The 14115-nt window shown below is 41.7% G+C and overlaps 1 protein-coding gene across 3 annotated transcripts in view; it reads left to right on the plus strand.

Annotated features, from left to right (window-relative positions):
* Positions 1 to 14044, plus strand: part of YARS1 (tyrosyl-tRNA synthetase 1) — an 88757-nt gene extending 74713 nt beyond the window's left edge. For all 3 annotated transcript variants that reach the window (XM_077150434.1, XM_077150432.1, XM_077150433.1), the window contains 8 exons: positions 1950 to 2042; positions 3731 to 3866; positions 4984 to 5069; positions 8981 to 9116; positions 9879 to 9976; positions 10855 to 11048; positions 11753 to 11894; positions 13170 to 14044. In XM_077150434.1, the coding sequence (XP_077006549.1) occupies positions 1950 to 2042; positions 3731 to 3866; positions 4984 to 5069; positions 8981 to 9116; positions 9879 to 9976; positions 10855 to 11048; positions 11753 to 11894; positions 13170 to 13280 (996 nt within the window). In that variant the 3' untranslated portion in view covers positions 13281 to 14044. The remainder of the gene's footprint in view (positions 1 to 1949; positions 2043 to 3730; positions 3867 to 4983; positions 5070 to 8980; positions 9117 to 9878; positions 9977 to 10854; positions 11049 to 11752; positions 11895 to 13169) is intronic.
* The last annotated feature ends 71 nt before the right edge of the window (positions 14045 to 14115 follow it).

Here is a 14115-nt window from a genome sequence, read left to right on the forward strand (position 1 = left end):
TTTTCTGGAACTTTGAGGAAGATGTTTCTGCCAGTTATTGCTTGTTGCTTAAAGCTTCTGTGAGGGGTGGTTAGAGTCCCGGATCATCTCACTGTTTCACATTGGTGATGTCACCACCTTTCAATACTCTTTGATTGCTGCCTACAGTTCTTGTCATCTATGATTCCAATTGAGATCATTTTCCTTCCGCCTCAAGGGCCCCACTTCATGTTTTAAATCTGTTGTGCAGCATAGTGATGAGTTCTTTCATCTTTCTTCTGCCTGAGAACATCTTTCTTTTGACCTTACTGGCTGTAAAATTCTAGGTTTGCAGTTATTTATTTATTTTAACATTTTGAACGAGTCAACCATTGCTTCCTGGCCTTCATAGTCTCCATTGACATATCACCTGTAAGTATTAATTTTTCCCCTTTGAAGTTAATATATCTTTTCTCTGGCCACTTTTTTTACCTCTAATTTTCATGATTTGACTATGATGTTTCCAGCTGTCCTCTTCTTTGAATATATCCTGCTTTGGTTTTGCTCAGCTTCTTCAATCTATGGGGTGATATTTTCATGAAATTTGGACAGTTGTCAGCCATTATTTCTTCCAGTAATTCTGCCCTATTCTCTCTTTTCTCTTGGGACTCCAGTTACACATAGGTTACATCTTTTGATCGTGTCCCACATATCTCAAATATCCCTTTCTATTATTTTCCTTTCTTTGTTCCTCTACTGACCTTTCTTAAAGTTCACTAATCCTGTCTTCTATTAAATCCACAATAAATACTATATTGTGTTATTTTAGACTTCCACTTGATTCATTTTATATTTCATTTCTCTTTACAATGATCCATCTCTATTTTCTTTAACATACCAGTCATAGTTACTTTGACATCCTGGTCTAGTCACTCCAGTATTTGGATACATTGCAGGTCTGTTTCTGTTCTCTCCTGTGAGTCACTTATTTTTTCTGCTGCTTCACATTCCTAATATGTTTACATTGTAATCATATATAGCACAGGTATATCATAAAGGCTCTGGATTATGTTATCTTAAGTTAAAGAGTGCTAGGTTTTGTTCTATAGGCAAATTACTGACTGATTGCACTAATCCTGTCAGAAATTGTTTTGAGACATTGTTAGAACAAATTTATTTCAGTTTTGCCCTTACTCCTGCAGTGTGATCCTTATTCCTAAGGCTGTGGCCTTTCTGGGGTCTTAAACTGAAATTTCAGCATATTCACAAAGCGTTCTCAACTTTAGATCGACACTTCAACTTTTGTCTCCCCAGCTCTGTGCAACCTTTTAAATCTCTCTTCAAGTGTCCAGCTTCCTCGAACCTGTTCTTTGTTGGGCCTCCTATAGTTTCACTGTGTTTACAGTTTATGAGTCAGCCAAGAAATCAAGGGAACTTTTTATATAGATTGGCATGGGTGGATGTGCTCCCTCCTCTTTAGAACCTTTCCCAAATCCCAGCCTCCTGAACTCCCATCTCTGTCTCCTTTGTTTAGTGAGACTATTGCTCTTTATTTGGTCTCTTTTTCTCAGCACCTAGTTTGAAAAGAATGCCCTCAGGGAGAAAGCCAGAATAAATGAAGGGCCACTTTTGCTTCCCTTCTCTGGAGATTTGTAGCCCTACATTGATTGCTGTCCAACACTTGGAAGTAGTTGTTTCATGTACTTTGTTCAGCTTCTCTAGTTGTTTATGATGGGAAGGAAAGTCCAAGAACCTCACAGTGTAATACTAATACAAAAACATTAGGTAAGAAAAACTTTTTTTTTATTTTGAACACCATTGAACAGTATGAAAAAAAAAGAATTAGAATTCTTCAATACAAGAAAAGATTGGAAGGAGTATATTAGGCTATTAAGTTGCTGGCCAAGTTACATGAGATCAAAGCACCAAGGAGGAATTTATATTAATATCTACTTTTGTGTGTTTCTTTATGACCCTGCTCCCCTCTTTAGTACCTCCCTGCACTGGGCTACTCCAAAAGGGTCCATCTGATGAATCCTATGGTCCCAGGATTAACTGGCAGCAAAATGAGCTCTTCAGAAGAGGTAGGTTGTCAATTCTGTCTTTGAGTTTAGAAATCTGGAGCAAGCAATGGAAAGATTGTGGATTCAGAAGAAAAGTAACCTGGCTAACTAGAATTATCTAATATTTGAGTTATAAGGGACCTTTAGTCATTTACTTAATTCATTGGTTTTTGAGTATTGAAGGATCCAGAAATAGTCCTGATAGGATCAATTCATAAGTTTAACAGGGTTTCTGCTAGTAATAAAAAGCACAAGCAAAAGTAATTTCACATTCATAGAACTATGATAAAATCTAGCCTTATTAGTGAGAAGGCTGTGGTTCCTTCACCAGTTAGCTTCTTGATTTTTAGAGTTATATTCGATATAACTAATATTGATAAGAATAATGTCTTTTAACATTTGAGAATCCTTCTTAAGGAAAGTACACTTTTGTTCTAATCACTAGGGGCAAAAAGTAGAGGAATTGGTGAAACTCAAAGATATTAAAGGTTCAGTTTTATGTTCCCAAATATGGCTGATCTTCAGGATCACTTAGGGAATGAAATAAACAAACAAAACAAAAAAGAGTTGACTGGACTCTGTCCTTAGAGATTCTAATTCATTGGTTCTGATTTTTCTTTCAAAACCTACAGATTAATTCTGATTTAAGTCACATAAGGGCATTGATCTAGTTATTTTGTCCAGTTTCTCCATCTTTGTCTATTCAGAGGTTAGGAAATATGTGCATATATACATGATCATTATTTTTAAAGGAATATACTCATTCTTTTCTATGTCAGTTATTCCTCTGACAAAGTATCTCACCACTCATCTTGTTTGGTGACATTTACCATATCTTAACCCTGAAAATTGGTCCCAGCAGTAGTTCTCAAATATGACTGCATTAAGAATCACTTGGAGAACTTGTAAGAACTACAAATTCCTGTTCTGATCCCAAGAGATTTTGAGTCATTAGGTCTTGGTAGAGTCTAGTAATTTATATATTTTTAAATCACTACAGGTGACTCATATACAGTCATATGTGGACCAAAATTTGATAGCCATTGAACTCAAATGAGCATGAGCTCACTTACTCTAAAATAGAAAGCAAAGCCTCTTGACCTTAAGAGGAAAAATGGCTCTAAATAATATATAATATCCAGTATTGATGATTTCTGTTAAATAGATACTCTCACACATTGCTGATGGCAATTAGTATGCCTCTTTCCAAAAATAATTTTGCCCCCATCAGTTTTAGGTGGCTTAAGGAAATAATCCTAAAAAAGGTGGAAAACCTCTGCAAAGATGTTCAAAGTAGCATTATTTAAAATTTGTAAAAGTTAGGACATAATGTCATGGTTTGAAAATTATTAAGTAAATTATGTTGCTACTGATAAGTGGGAAAATGATACAACATGAAAATTATAAGTGAAAGCTAGGTAGCCACCCAGAAATACTTACGATATAGGCTCAAGTAAAAAACTCCAAAAATAGACATTTATTCTCTAACTATGCATTTGTAACAATTCCGTGTATGGACAAGGTCTGAGAGAACACAGAAAAATTAAAATAGCTTTATTAGTTGGATAGTAGGATTGTGAGTGGTTCTGTTTTTCATAAGGTTGCTTAATGTTATGATCTTTGTAAAACATTTTTAAAAATATAGAAATTAGTTGAGCATATTCTCATTTTCAACCACAAGAGGTCCTCTCCTTCTCCCTGGCTTTTAGGAGTCCAAGATTGATCTTCTTGATCGGAAGGAGGATGTGAGGAAAAAACTGAAGAAGGCCTTCTGTGAGCCAGGGAATGTGGAAAACAATGGGGTTCTGTCCTTCATCAAACATGTCCTCTTTCCCCTCAAGTCTGGTAAGACACTTCTTGTTTTCTTAGAGGCCAGGCTGGAATAGCAAAGCTGCTGCTGAGGGCGGGCCACGGTGGCTCAGCAGGCAAGAATGCTTGCCTGCGATGCCAGAGGACCCGGGTTCAATTCCCGATGCCTGCCCATGTTTAAAAAAAAAAAAAAAAAACTGCTGCCGAGATCATACTTGTGATTTGTCACATACCCTTCCTCCAGGGGCAAGCTTCACGGATTCTCTGCTGTAATCACTCATGTATCAGTGTACGGGATGTCATTTAGTTGTTCTAAAGAGTGTCACGATGGGCACGGATGGCAGAAATGAGGGTGGGGACAGACATGTTGAACTAGGGGAATACAAAAGAAATACAGTCCAGCCTTATTATTTGTGGTAATTTCTATAAAGTCACAATGAACACTGAATTAGCAAATACTGAACTATTGTTCCTAAGGGAAGTACAGGGTTAATTGTTCACAGCATTTTCATCAGCACATCAGTACATAATCTTGTTTTATGTGTGTTTCTGGGTAAAGGTACCTTATTTCATATATATATATATATGGTTGATTCGTTGACAATGAACTCACTGTACAACATATGATTCAAACTCTAAGAAACTTATCCAACCCACATATTTTCTCCATAAAGTACATGACAGCCTTCTTGTGCTTAGGAACACTAGACAGCACTTGAGTATTACACCTAGGGGACATTTTAAATGGCAACGTCACCAAACAGCACAAAAATGTGTTAAAATGTGGCACTCAGTATATTGCAAAGAGAATACTTGTTTACGGTATGAGAGCTGGAAACATACACATTGGGTACCTCAGATTTTTCACCACTCTGCACATGTTCACAAAAGTACTACAAGTATTGATTATAGGGCTGCAAATAAATTTTAGTGACTAGGCAAATTTGCAGATATAGAATCCACATATATAATGAGAATTGACTGTATAAGGCACGATCCTTCCCTTGAGAAGCTTAGATGCTAACTCAATATACAACATTGCCATATAACATAAAGTTCTAAATGTATGGCAAGAACTTCAAATACTCATGCATTTGAATTAGGAGTACCTGTTCTGCCATTGAGATTGTTTTTGGAATACTTTTTCTTATAGAGTTTGTGATCCTTCGAGATGAGAAATGGGGAGGAAACAAAACCTACACTGCTTACTCTGACCTGGAAAAGGATTTTGCTGATGAGGTAATAGTAGAGGATGACTAATCCCTACTGAACTCCTTTTAACCATCATATCCATCTTGGCCAATACAGATTTCTAGTTCTGTACCATGGGTCTCTGCCTTGATGTTCTCTGGGCTATATAGTTCGTTAATGGCTCAGATGAGGAGTCGGGTGATTCACAAATTAGATGGACAAAGGCATAAAGGTAGGAGGGACTAGTAATATTAATATCCTGATCACTCTCCAAAGGGCTTGACAGCCTGGAATGAAAAACCTAACTCAACAAGATGAAGTACTTAAGGGTTAAAAAAAAAACAAAAAAAGACGCAACTATGAAAATATAAATAGAGGATACAGTTCATTTCAACAAACAGTTTTAGCAAAAGATTCACTATGCCTGGAACTGGCATTACAAAGAGGGTTAAATCCTCATGAAGCTCATAGTCTAGTAGGGGAGGCAGACATGTTAACAAGCATCATTTACTGTGTTTCTGAACAATGAAGATATATATATATATATTCCAGAAATAAAATAGGGAGTGATTAACTTTGGCTGGCTGCCTGGGAAGGCTTTGTGGAGGGGACAACATCCGAGCCCTGTTTCATTTGAGGCAGAGGAGTTCATAAGGAAATCCGTAAGGGGATAAATTGTGCAAAGACATGGTAAGATGAGACAGCATGGTATATATGGGAACTGCAAGTGGTTTGGTCTGACCAGTGTCCATAAAGTGACGTGGGACATTGTGGGAGAGATAGGCAGAGCCAGGTCATAACAGGAAGACTGTATAATAGTGGGGACTTTATCAATGGCAAGTGAAATGGGGATTTTGATTGAATTCGGGTTGAAAAGCCATGTGATGGGGCTGTGAGAAACATTAATCAAGTCTTGGGCTCATCAGAAATGTAGTTAGGATGGTGCTCATTCATTCTGTTCTCCATGTTCTGAGTGCATTTGAGGTTGTGCATTCAGCTTTGGACTTAAATTTTCAAGAGACTTATTGACAGCCTGGGGCAAATTGGTGGTGTTCTAGTTTGCTAGCTGAGTGGCTAGCTGAATACCAGAAACAGAATGGCTTTTTAAAAGGAGAATTTAATAAGTTGCTAGTTTACAGTTCTAAGGCCAAGAAAATGTCCCAATTACAACAAGTCTATAGAAATGTTCAATCAAAGGCATCCAGGAAAAGATACCTTGGTTCAAAAAGGCCAATGAAGTTCAGGGCTTCTCTTGGCTGGAAGGGCACATAGTAAACATGGCATCATCTGCAAGCTTTCTCTCCTGGCTTCCAGTTTCTTGAAGCTCCCCGGGAGGCATTTTCCTTCTTCATCTCCAAAGGTTGCTGGCTCGTGGACGCTCTGCTTTGTGGTACTGCAGCATTCTCTGCTCTCTCCGAATCTCCTTCATTCTCCAGAATGTTTCATCTTTTATAGGACTCCAGAAACTTCTCAAGACCCACCCAAATGGGTGGAGACATGTCGTCACCTAATCCAGCTTAACAACCACTCTTGATTGAATCACATCTCCAGGGATTCGGATCTGACTATAGCTTCAAACATACAGTATTGAATAGGGATTATTCTGCCTTTACAAAATGGGATTTTGATTAAAACATGGCTTTTCTAGGGGACATACATCCCTTCAAACCAGCACAGGTGGGGAGAGTAGGGACACAATGTTAGGGAACAGGCTCAGAACCATGTCACAAAAGGCACAGTTGAAAAAACTGGGGATGTTTAAGGGGAAAGCAAATATGTATTCATTTATCCTTTATCCTGTGAAGGACCCTCAGGGAAGAGGGGTTAGGTTTCTTCCTGTGGCCCAGGGGGCTACCCTAGAGTGTGTGGACCCCAGGAGAACATGTCTAGGTTCAGCATCAGAAAGAACTTTCAAATGACCTCAGTTGTTTTGACGGTGGACTGCTGGGCCGCCTCACTTGACCTTGAGTTCCCCATCATTGGAGGTATTCAGACAGAGGCTAGGGGACCACTTAGAGACAATGCCATATGAAGATTTGAGCATCAAATGAAGAAAAGTGACCTCTGCAGTCTGAGGGCCCTTTTTTTTTTTAACTTTTTTTTATCGTATAATATAACATATATACAAAAGCAAAGAAAAAAAAGCAATAGTTTTCAAAGCACTCTTCAACAAGTGGTTACAGGACAGATTCCAGAGTATGTCAAGGGCTACCATACTATCATCTCAGATTTTTCCTTCTAGCTGCTCCAGAACATTGAAGGCTAAAAGGAGTAATTTTCTTTTTATCATTGAATCGACATTTTTTTTCTTTTTTTGTGAAAAATAACATATATACAAAAAAGCAATAAATTTCTAAGTACAGCACAACAATTAGTTGTAGAACAGATTTCAGAGTTTGGTATGGGTTACAATTCTACAATTTTAGGTTTTTACTCCTAGCTGCTCTAAGATACTGGAGGCTAAAAGAAATAGCAATTTGATGATTCAGCAATCATATTTGTTTGATAAACCCTACCTTTTCTAAACTCCACCATCACCTTTGATCTTTCTATCCCACTCTTTAGGGGTATTTGGCCTATGGCCATTCTAAATTTTTCATGTTGGAAGAGGCTGTCAATAATACAGGGTAGGAAGATGGAACTAGCCAATGTTCTGGAGAGGCTGGGCCCCCTAGGCTTCAGGACTTATCTGGTCCATGGACCCATCTGGAGGTTATAGGTTTCTGGAAATTAACCCTAGTGCATGGAACCTTTGTGGGGGTCCTTTTTAACACCTCTCTGGCCCCTCCCCAACCCTCCTCCCACCCCCCCACCCCCACATTTTTTTTAATGTCTCACAACTGTTGCTCTGAAGCTTTTCTGTCTGCAATCTGAGGCAGCCACAAGCCCCACATTCCACTCCTGAACCTTATAAACAGTCCTGTCTGAGAATAATGAGGAAAAAAAAATAGATGAAATGCCTCTGAAAAGGGTCTAGAGCAGCATTAAGTAATAGTACTTTCTGTGATGATGGACATGTTCTGTCTGTCTGCCTGCTCCGATAGCCACAGCCACATACGGCTGTTGAGTGCTTACAGTGTGGCTGCTGCCACTGCGGAACTGAATTTTAATAAACTTACATTCCAATATCCGTATGAGGCTAGTGGCTACCGTATGGGCTGTATAGGTCTAAAGCCTTTGGGTTATTAAAAGTAAATAGTTGCAAGGAAATGAAAAAGTAGCATCAGAAACAAAGCGTAGGCATTGTTGTATTATAGGCGTTCACACCTAAGGGAGAGCCCCTCAAAATTCCTGTAAGATCCCCCCAAGACAGACTTGGGTATAAAAGTGGTAGTCACAGTACTCAGGAAGAAATACTGAATTACTGAACTCCTACTATTTATTAGCACTACTCACCAATTTTACTCACATTATCTCACTTAATTCCTTTTATGAACTTATGAAATGTAGAATCATTAACCCCATTTTATAAGTGAAGAAGCCAAAACTTAGAGGGGTTCAGTGCCTAGTTCACACAACTAGCTGGGAATCTAACCCAGGTCTGTCTTAGTCCAAAGTCCTTGTTCTTTCTTCCATATCACTCAGCTCTCCCCCAAGCTATCTTTCGCTCTGGGATCACCTATTTGAGTCTGTTCCTCTGCCTATAAATAACACTTAGGTTTTACCACTACTCTAAGCATAAATAGAAGGACTAGAAGAATTGATCTAATACATTTGGACTCTAGAAACCCTCAAATTAGTATGAAATTCAGAATCAAAAGAAGACCCGAATCTCAGACAAGTCAGTTAACCTTTCTGAACTTGTTCCCCTTCTTTGCACTACCTGCCTTCAAGGTTGTGTGAGGATCAAATAAAACTGCTAAGAAAGCACTGCTTTTTGTACACATATTCTTATTAGATTCAAGTGTCCTGTGCCCTATTTGAGTTCCTCATCTCACTAGCCTTGGTCTCTTCCACAGATTGTACACCCTGGAGACCTAAAGAATTCTGTTGAAGTCGCCCTGAACAAGTTGCTGGATCCCATCAGGGAAAAGTTTGACACCCCTGCACTGAAGAAACTAGCCAACGCTGCCTATCCAGATCCTTCAAAGCAGAGTAAAGCCAGCTGACAGGGGAAGGGTCTGGGAGGGTTGGCCATCATAAGGAGAGAGATGAAACCTGAACTTTAGCAAAATGTCTGTCTTAAATTCAGGTCCAAGAGCCCAGAGGATTGAAGTGAACGGCATACCCCATAGCTTTTTGGAATGGAACTTGAGTTACTCTTGGTTTGAGCTTGGTTGATACCATGAATTGATTACATCTTTTGTTATGGCGCTGCTGAGAGATGCTGGTGCAGGACACGTACTTTGATCCTTTGAGTCTGTGTTCACTAATCTCCTTCTTCATGAAGGGAGAGACCAGTTGAGTTAGACCATCGTGGTGACAATCTGTTGTACAGACTATCTGCCTGAACAGCTTGTTAGGGAAACTCATTTTAGGTTCTCCCAGTTCCCTTCCATGTGCTTCTGGCTGGCTCTTAGTTGGCCGTGCATTTATCCATGATGTTATGTTACCCTCCCAGAGAAGACTCAATAAGTATATGTGGAATACATGAATGGGTATACCTAAAAGTGGCAAAGCCGCTGCTGCCCCCAGCTCCCCCAGCCCAAAACCTGAGGGAGAAAATAGATGAATACCTGGCCTGTTGCTTCTGAAAGGTTGCTGACCCTGTTTTAAAGAAGGTATAACTCAGTAGGTAAATTCTGGAGATTCTGCGCTAAATCCTGCCTAATCTCAGTGACCTCATTTGGTGGGATCAGCAGCTGCCATGCCATGGGAAAGTAGGAGAGGTCTGATCCCTTAGGGGTCTCATTTCAGAGCCAATGGCCAAAGGCCCTACCAAGAATTCAGAACCAGACGAAGTCATCCCATCCCGGCTGGATATCCGTGTGGGGAAAGTCATCAGTGTGGAGAAGGTATTTATTTTTCACCATATCCCAGAAAGGCAGATCAGGTTCTGGTCTGTCTTTTCCAGATGGAGGAAATCTGGCCTGGGATGAGAAGTAACATCCCTGAGGTTATACTGCAAGTCAGAACCCAGGTGCCTAATTCCAGGAGTTAAGCTTTCCCTGGGGATTGCTGCCTCTGGCCCTCACACAAAACCAAACACAGCCAGGAACTCAGGTGGGATGGAGGGGGATTTTAGAGGAAATTCTTTATCCATTAAATCAGGTCTGATAGGTCTCCCCTGGTCTCTACCAGCTTGTCTGGGCTAGCCGCAGCCCTTATTACCTTGCTTGGATCAGTCACTCACTGTCAGCTTCCCCAGAACGTATGAGGAAGATTTCCTTTTCCCCAAAGATAGAAAGTTATGCAGCCAATGGCCTGGAACCCCCTAGCATTGATTTGTTTTTCACTACATAGCTCTAACTACCAAAACTACTTTGTGATAGCTGCTGATACTCCAGCTTCAGAAGAGGCCAGCAGTTGTCCTCCCCCCTCTTCTAGTCCACCTAGCACCCGTCTGATAAAGCACATGGGCCCTAATGGTAGCTACCCAGACAGGACAGACCACTTAATCCCTGTTAGCAGTTGTTGCCACCTTTTACACAAGCAATTAAGTTCATTTTACTCTTGTTAAGAGTAGAATGTACCTTCCATTCTCCTCACTGCTGTCTGGACCTGGAAAGAGAATTACTTATAGAGAGTCCCTTTCATGAGGTGGGGGGGGGGGGGGGGGGGGGGGGGGGCGGCGGCTCTAGGGATTGGATGCCTCTTCTGGAGTGAGAGGGTTGAAGCAGGCCCCATACCCTACTCCACTCATGCTTTTTGGGCCTGACCCCCTTACCTGCAGCACCCAGATGCAGACAGCCTGTATGTGGAGAAGATTGACGTGGGGGAAGCAGAGCCACGGACTGTGGTGAGCGGCCTGGTGCAGTTTGTGCCCAAGGAGGAGCTGCAGGATAGACTGGTGGTGCTGTTGTGCAATCTGAAACCCCAGAAGATGAGAGGAGTTGAGTCCCAAGGCATGCTTCTGTGTGCTTCTACGTGAGTGAGGGCTTGGGGTGGGATGCAGGACCTGGGGAGGCCAAGGAGAGAGTGGAATTGGCCCATAGGATGCCTTCCACATGACAGGTAGAAGCCCTGAGAACACTTCTTCATTGATGCCAAAAGATGATGTAAGAAGGAATTATTTATTGTGCACATACTGTGAATGAAGCACTTTACCTAGAGTCAGTTTTGTTACTTGAGGGTTCAAAGCAGTGAATACATGCCCAAGTTTCATTACCAGTCAGAAGTGGAGCCGGGACTCAAACCCGATTCTGATGGCTATAAAGTCTTTACAACTCTCTGTTATGTGATGCCATCTCCCCTAGATCTTGGAATCACTTCTGACCTAGGATTTCATTATCAACTGGGTTAGTCCACCCCTGGTGATATCTGGAGATGTAGTAAAGTAATGAGGACCTCCTGGAAGTCTGGCATTAAGAATGCCCCAGAGGGCAGGCTGCCGTGGCTCAGCAGGCAGAGCTCTCGCCTGCCATTCTGGAGGTCTGAAGTTCGATTCCTGGTGCCTCCTGCCCATATGCAAATAAAAAAGAAAAAAAAATTAAAAAAAAAAAGAATGCCCCAGATTCCACCTGAGCCCCTAGGTAAAGGTCCAAACTGTCTGGACCTGTCTCCCTGGCAGCAGTAGACAATCCAAGGCATTCCATAGCTGCACCCGGTCCTTGTCCTGTTTGTCTTCCCAGAGAAGGGGTAAGCCGCAAGGTGGAACCTCTGGACCCTCCTGCCGGCTCTGCTCCTGGAGAACGAGTGTTTGTGAAGGGCTATGAGAAGGGCCATCCAGACGAAGAGCTCAAGCCCAAGAAGAAAATCTTTGAGAAGTTGCAGGTAAAAAGCCACAGCTGTTTCCCTTCTTCCTTGGGCTGCCTGGGCTGTGTACCCCAGCCTGCTCTAAGTCCACAGCTGCTCCTTTCCCGGTTGGGATTTCCTACATCTAAGCTCCTCTTTTCCTTCTTCATTCCAGTCCTTTTTGCATGAGAGGTGCCTGAGGAACAGGGAGTTTCTTAGAAGGATCTGACATGAACACTGACAGGCTGTTTGAGGCACTGTGTGAGGGACTTCAAACATTTCATTTGATCTTGGCAGTCTGTGACAGGAGATTATCCCCATTTTACCTGGCAGATTACCTGCCAAAGCCATTCAGGGTCACCAGAATTGATGGAGCCAGAACCCAAACCCTCCCAGGGTCCGTCCTGCCCACCTTGATCTTAGAGTATTCACTCTCGAACGTCTGGGCATTGACTTCTTATGGCTTACCCCTGCAATCCCAAATTTCATTCATTCAACAACTGGAGTCCCTTAATATAGATGTCAGGCAGTGTTCTACGTGCCTGGGCTTTATCAGTGAATAAAGCAGCAAAATAATTTAAGTCCTTCTCCTTGTGGACCTAACACTACATGTATGACTTTTTCTAGGTAATAACTTGTTTCCTCAATTAGACAGGGGGCAGTTAGGTTAGTTTCTGCCTCTCCCCCACCCTCCTGCACATGGCAGATGGTTTGCCCACTCCTTCCTTTCCTGCTTTTCCAGGCTGACCTATCAAATCATTTTTTCTAACTATAAAATAAATTTTCATTTAGAAAATGTCTAAAATATAGGGGGAAATGACAAAAATAAAATACCCATAGTTCCACCACCTAGAGATACTAAAAAAATGTCAGTGATTATTTCCATCTGGCTTTTTTCTATGCATAGAGATACCTAATTATATTAAATTTACATTTTGAGTCATACCAAACACTATTCTACTTGTGTTTAACTTTATGCCTAAAAATTTTTCCCATGTTGGATACTGAGAAGGGAAGAATACATTGTGTATTATTCTATCATAATTATCGTAATTTAACCAAAACTTTTAGACATCGAGGTTGTCCTCCATTTTTCACCACTAGAATGCTATGATGTGTGTCCTTAGAACTCTCCACGAACCCCTGATCGTTTTCTTAAACTAAATCCCCAAAATGAACTTAACTGAATCAAAAGATATGAGCACTAAGGCTTTTGAGAAACAGCTGTCTTAGTAAAGTTGACCCATTTACACTGCTAATAGTGTAAGAGTCCCACCACCATCACTATAATCCGTTTCTGTATGTCTTTTCCAGGCTGATTTTAAAATTTCTGAGGACTGCATTGCACAGTGGAGGCAAACCAACTTCATGACCAAGCTGGGGTCCATCTCCTGTAAATCGCTGAAAGGGGGGAGCATTAGCTAGCCAGCCCGACATCTTCCTCCTTCCTCCATCGCCCTGACTCATCTACTGTCTCTTTAGTCTGTCTGTCCATCACCCATGTACCCATGTCCCAGGACACTGAAGCAGCAGGTCTGGAACTCCTTATTAGGTGTAGCGCTCTGTAAGAACCAGCTCACCCACCCCACAATCCGGGATCATCAGTCTGGCTGCCAAGGGAGGCTGACCTCCCAGGTGGTAATGAGGGTGGGAAGCGGCGGCTGACTTGAGAAATCTGGTTTCAATATAACTCACAGAGACCACGATGCCACAGTCCTTCTAATTGGAAAAATACTGGTTTCCAAGTTTTCCTGGATTTGTCCCAGCAGTTCTGCCTCTGGCTGGGGCCTAGGTCCTGGGGCCTGAACTGGGCTAATTATAACTTCTTTCCAACAGGAAATTGAGGGATTTCAAAAGGAAGAGAAAGGGGAAAGAGAATATCATGGCCTACCACCAAGTGTTTGGCACCTTTCCCTTACGCCTGCCAACCCTGGGAGGTTGGTACTAGGGAGCCCCTGGTACTAGGGGGCAGGGCCTGCTCCAGGGCTCCTGGAATTTCCCTTGATCTGCTAGTGGGACACTCCCTAAACCAGCTGTGTGTTGATAGCATCAAGGGTGGGTGGGGTGGGGTGAATGGCACACAGCCGTGGCTCTTTCTCCAGAGAAGGTGTGGGGACATCTCCGTAAGGCCTTTCAAAATCAAAATCATTACCATCACTTGTGAACTGAAATAAAATGTCTGAACAAGGTGTCTGACTGGGGCCTATGAGCTGGACCGTCTCGGGAGAGAGGAACACAGGTGCGAAGCAGAAGCAGGTGC

The sequence above is a fragment of the Tamandua tetradactyla genome, chromosome 2, assembly GCF_023851605.1.
Source record: "Tamandua tetradactyla isolate mTamTet1 chromosome 2, mTamTet1.pri, whole genome shotgun sequence".
NCBI classification, from domain to species: Eukaryota; Metazoa; Chordata; class Mammalia; order Pilosa; family Myrmecophagidae; genus Tamandua; species Tamandua tetradactyla.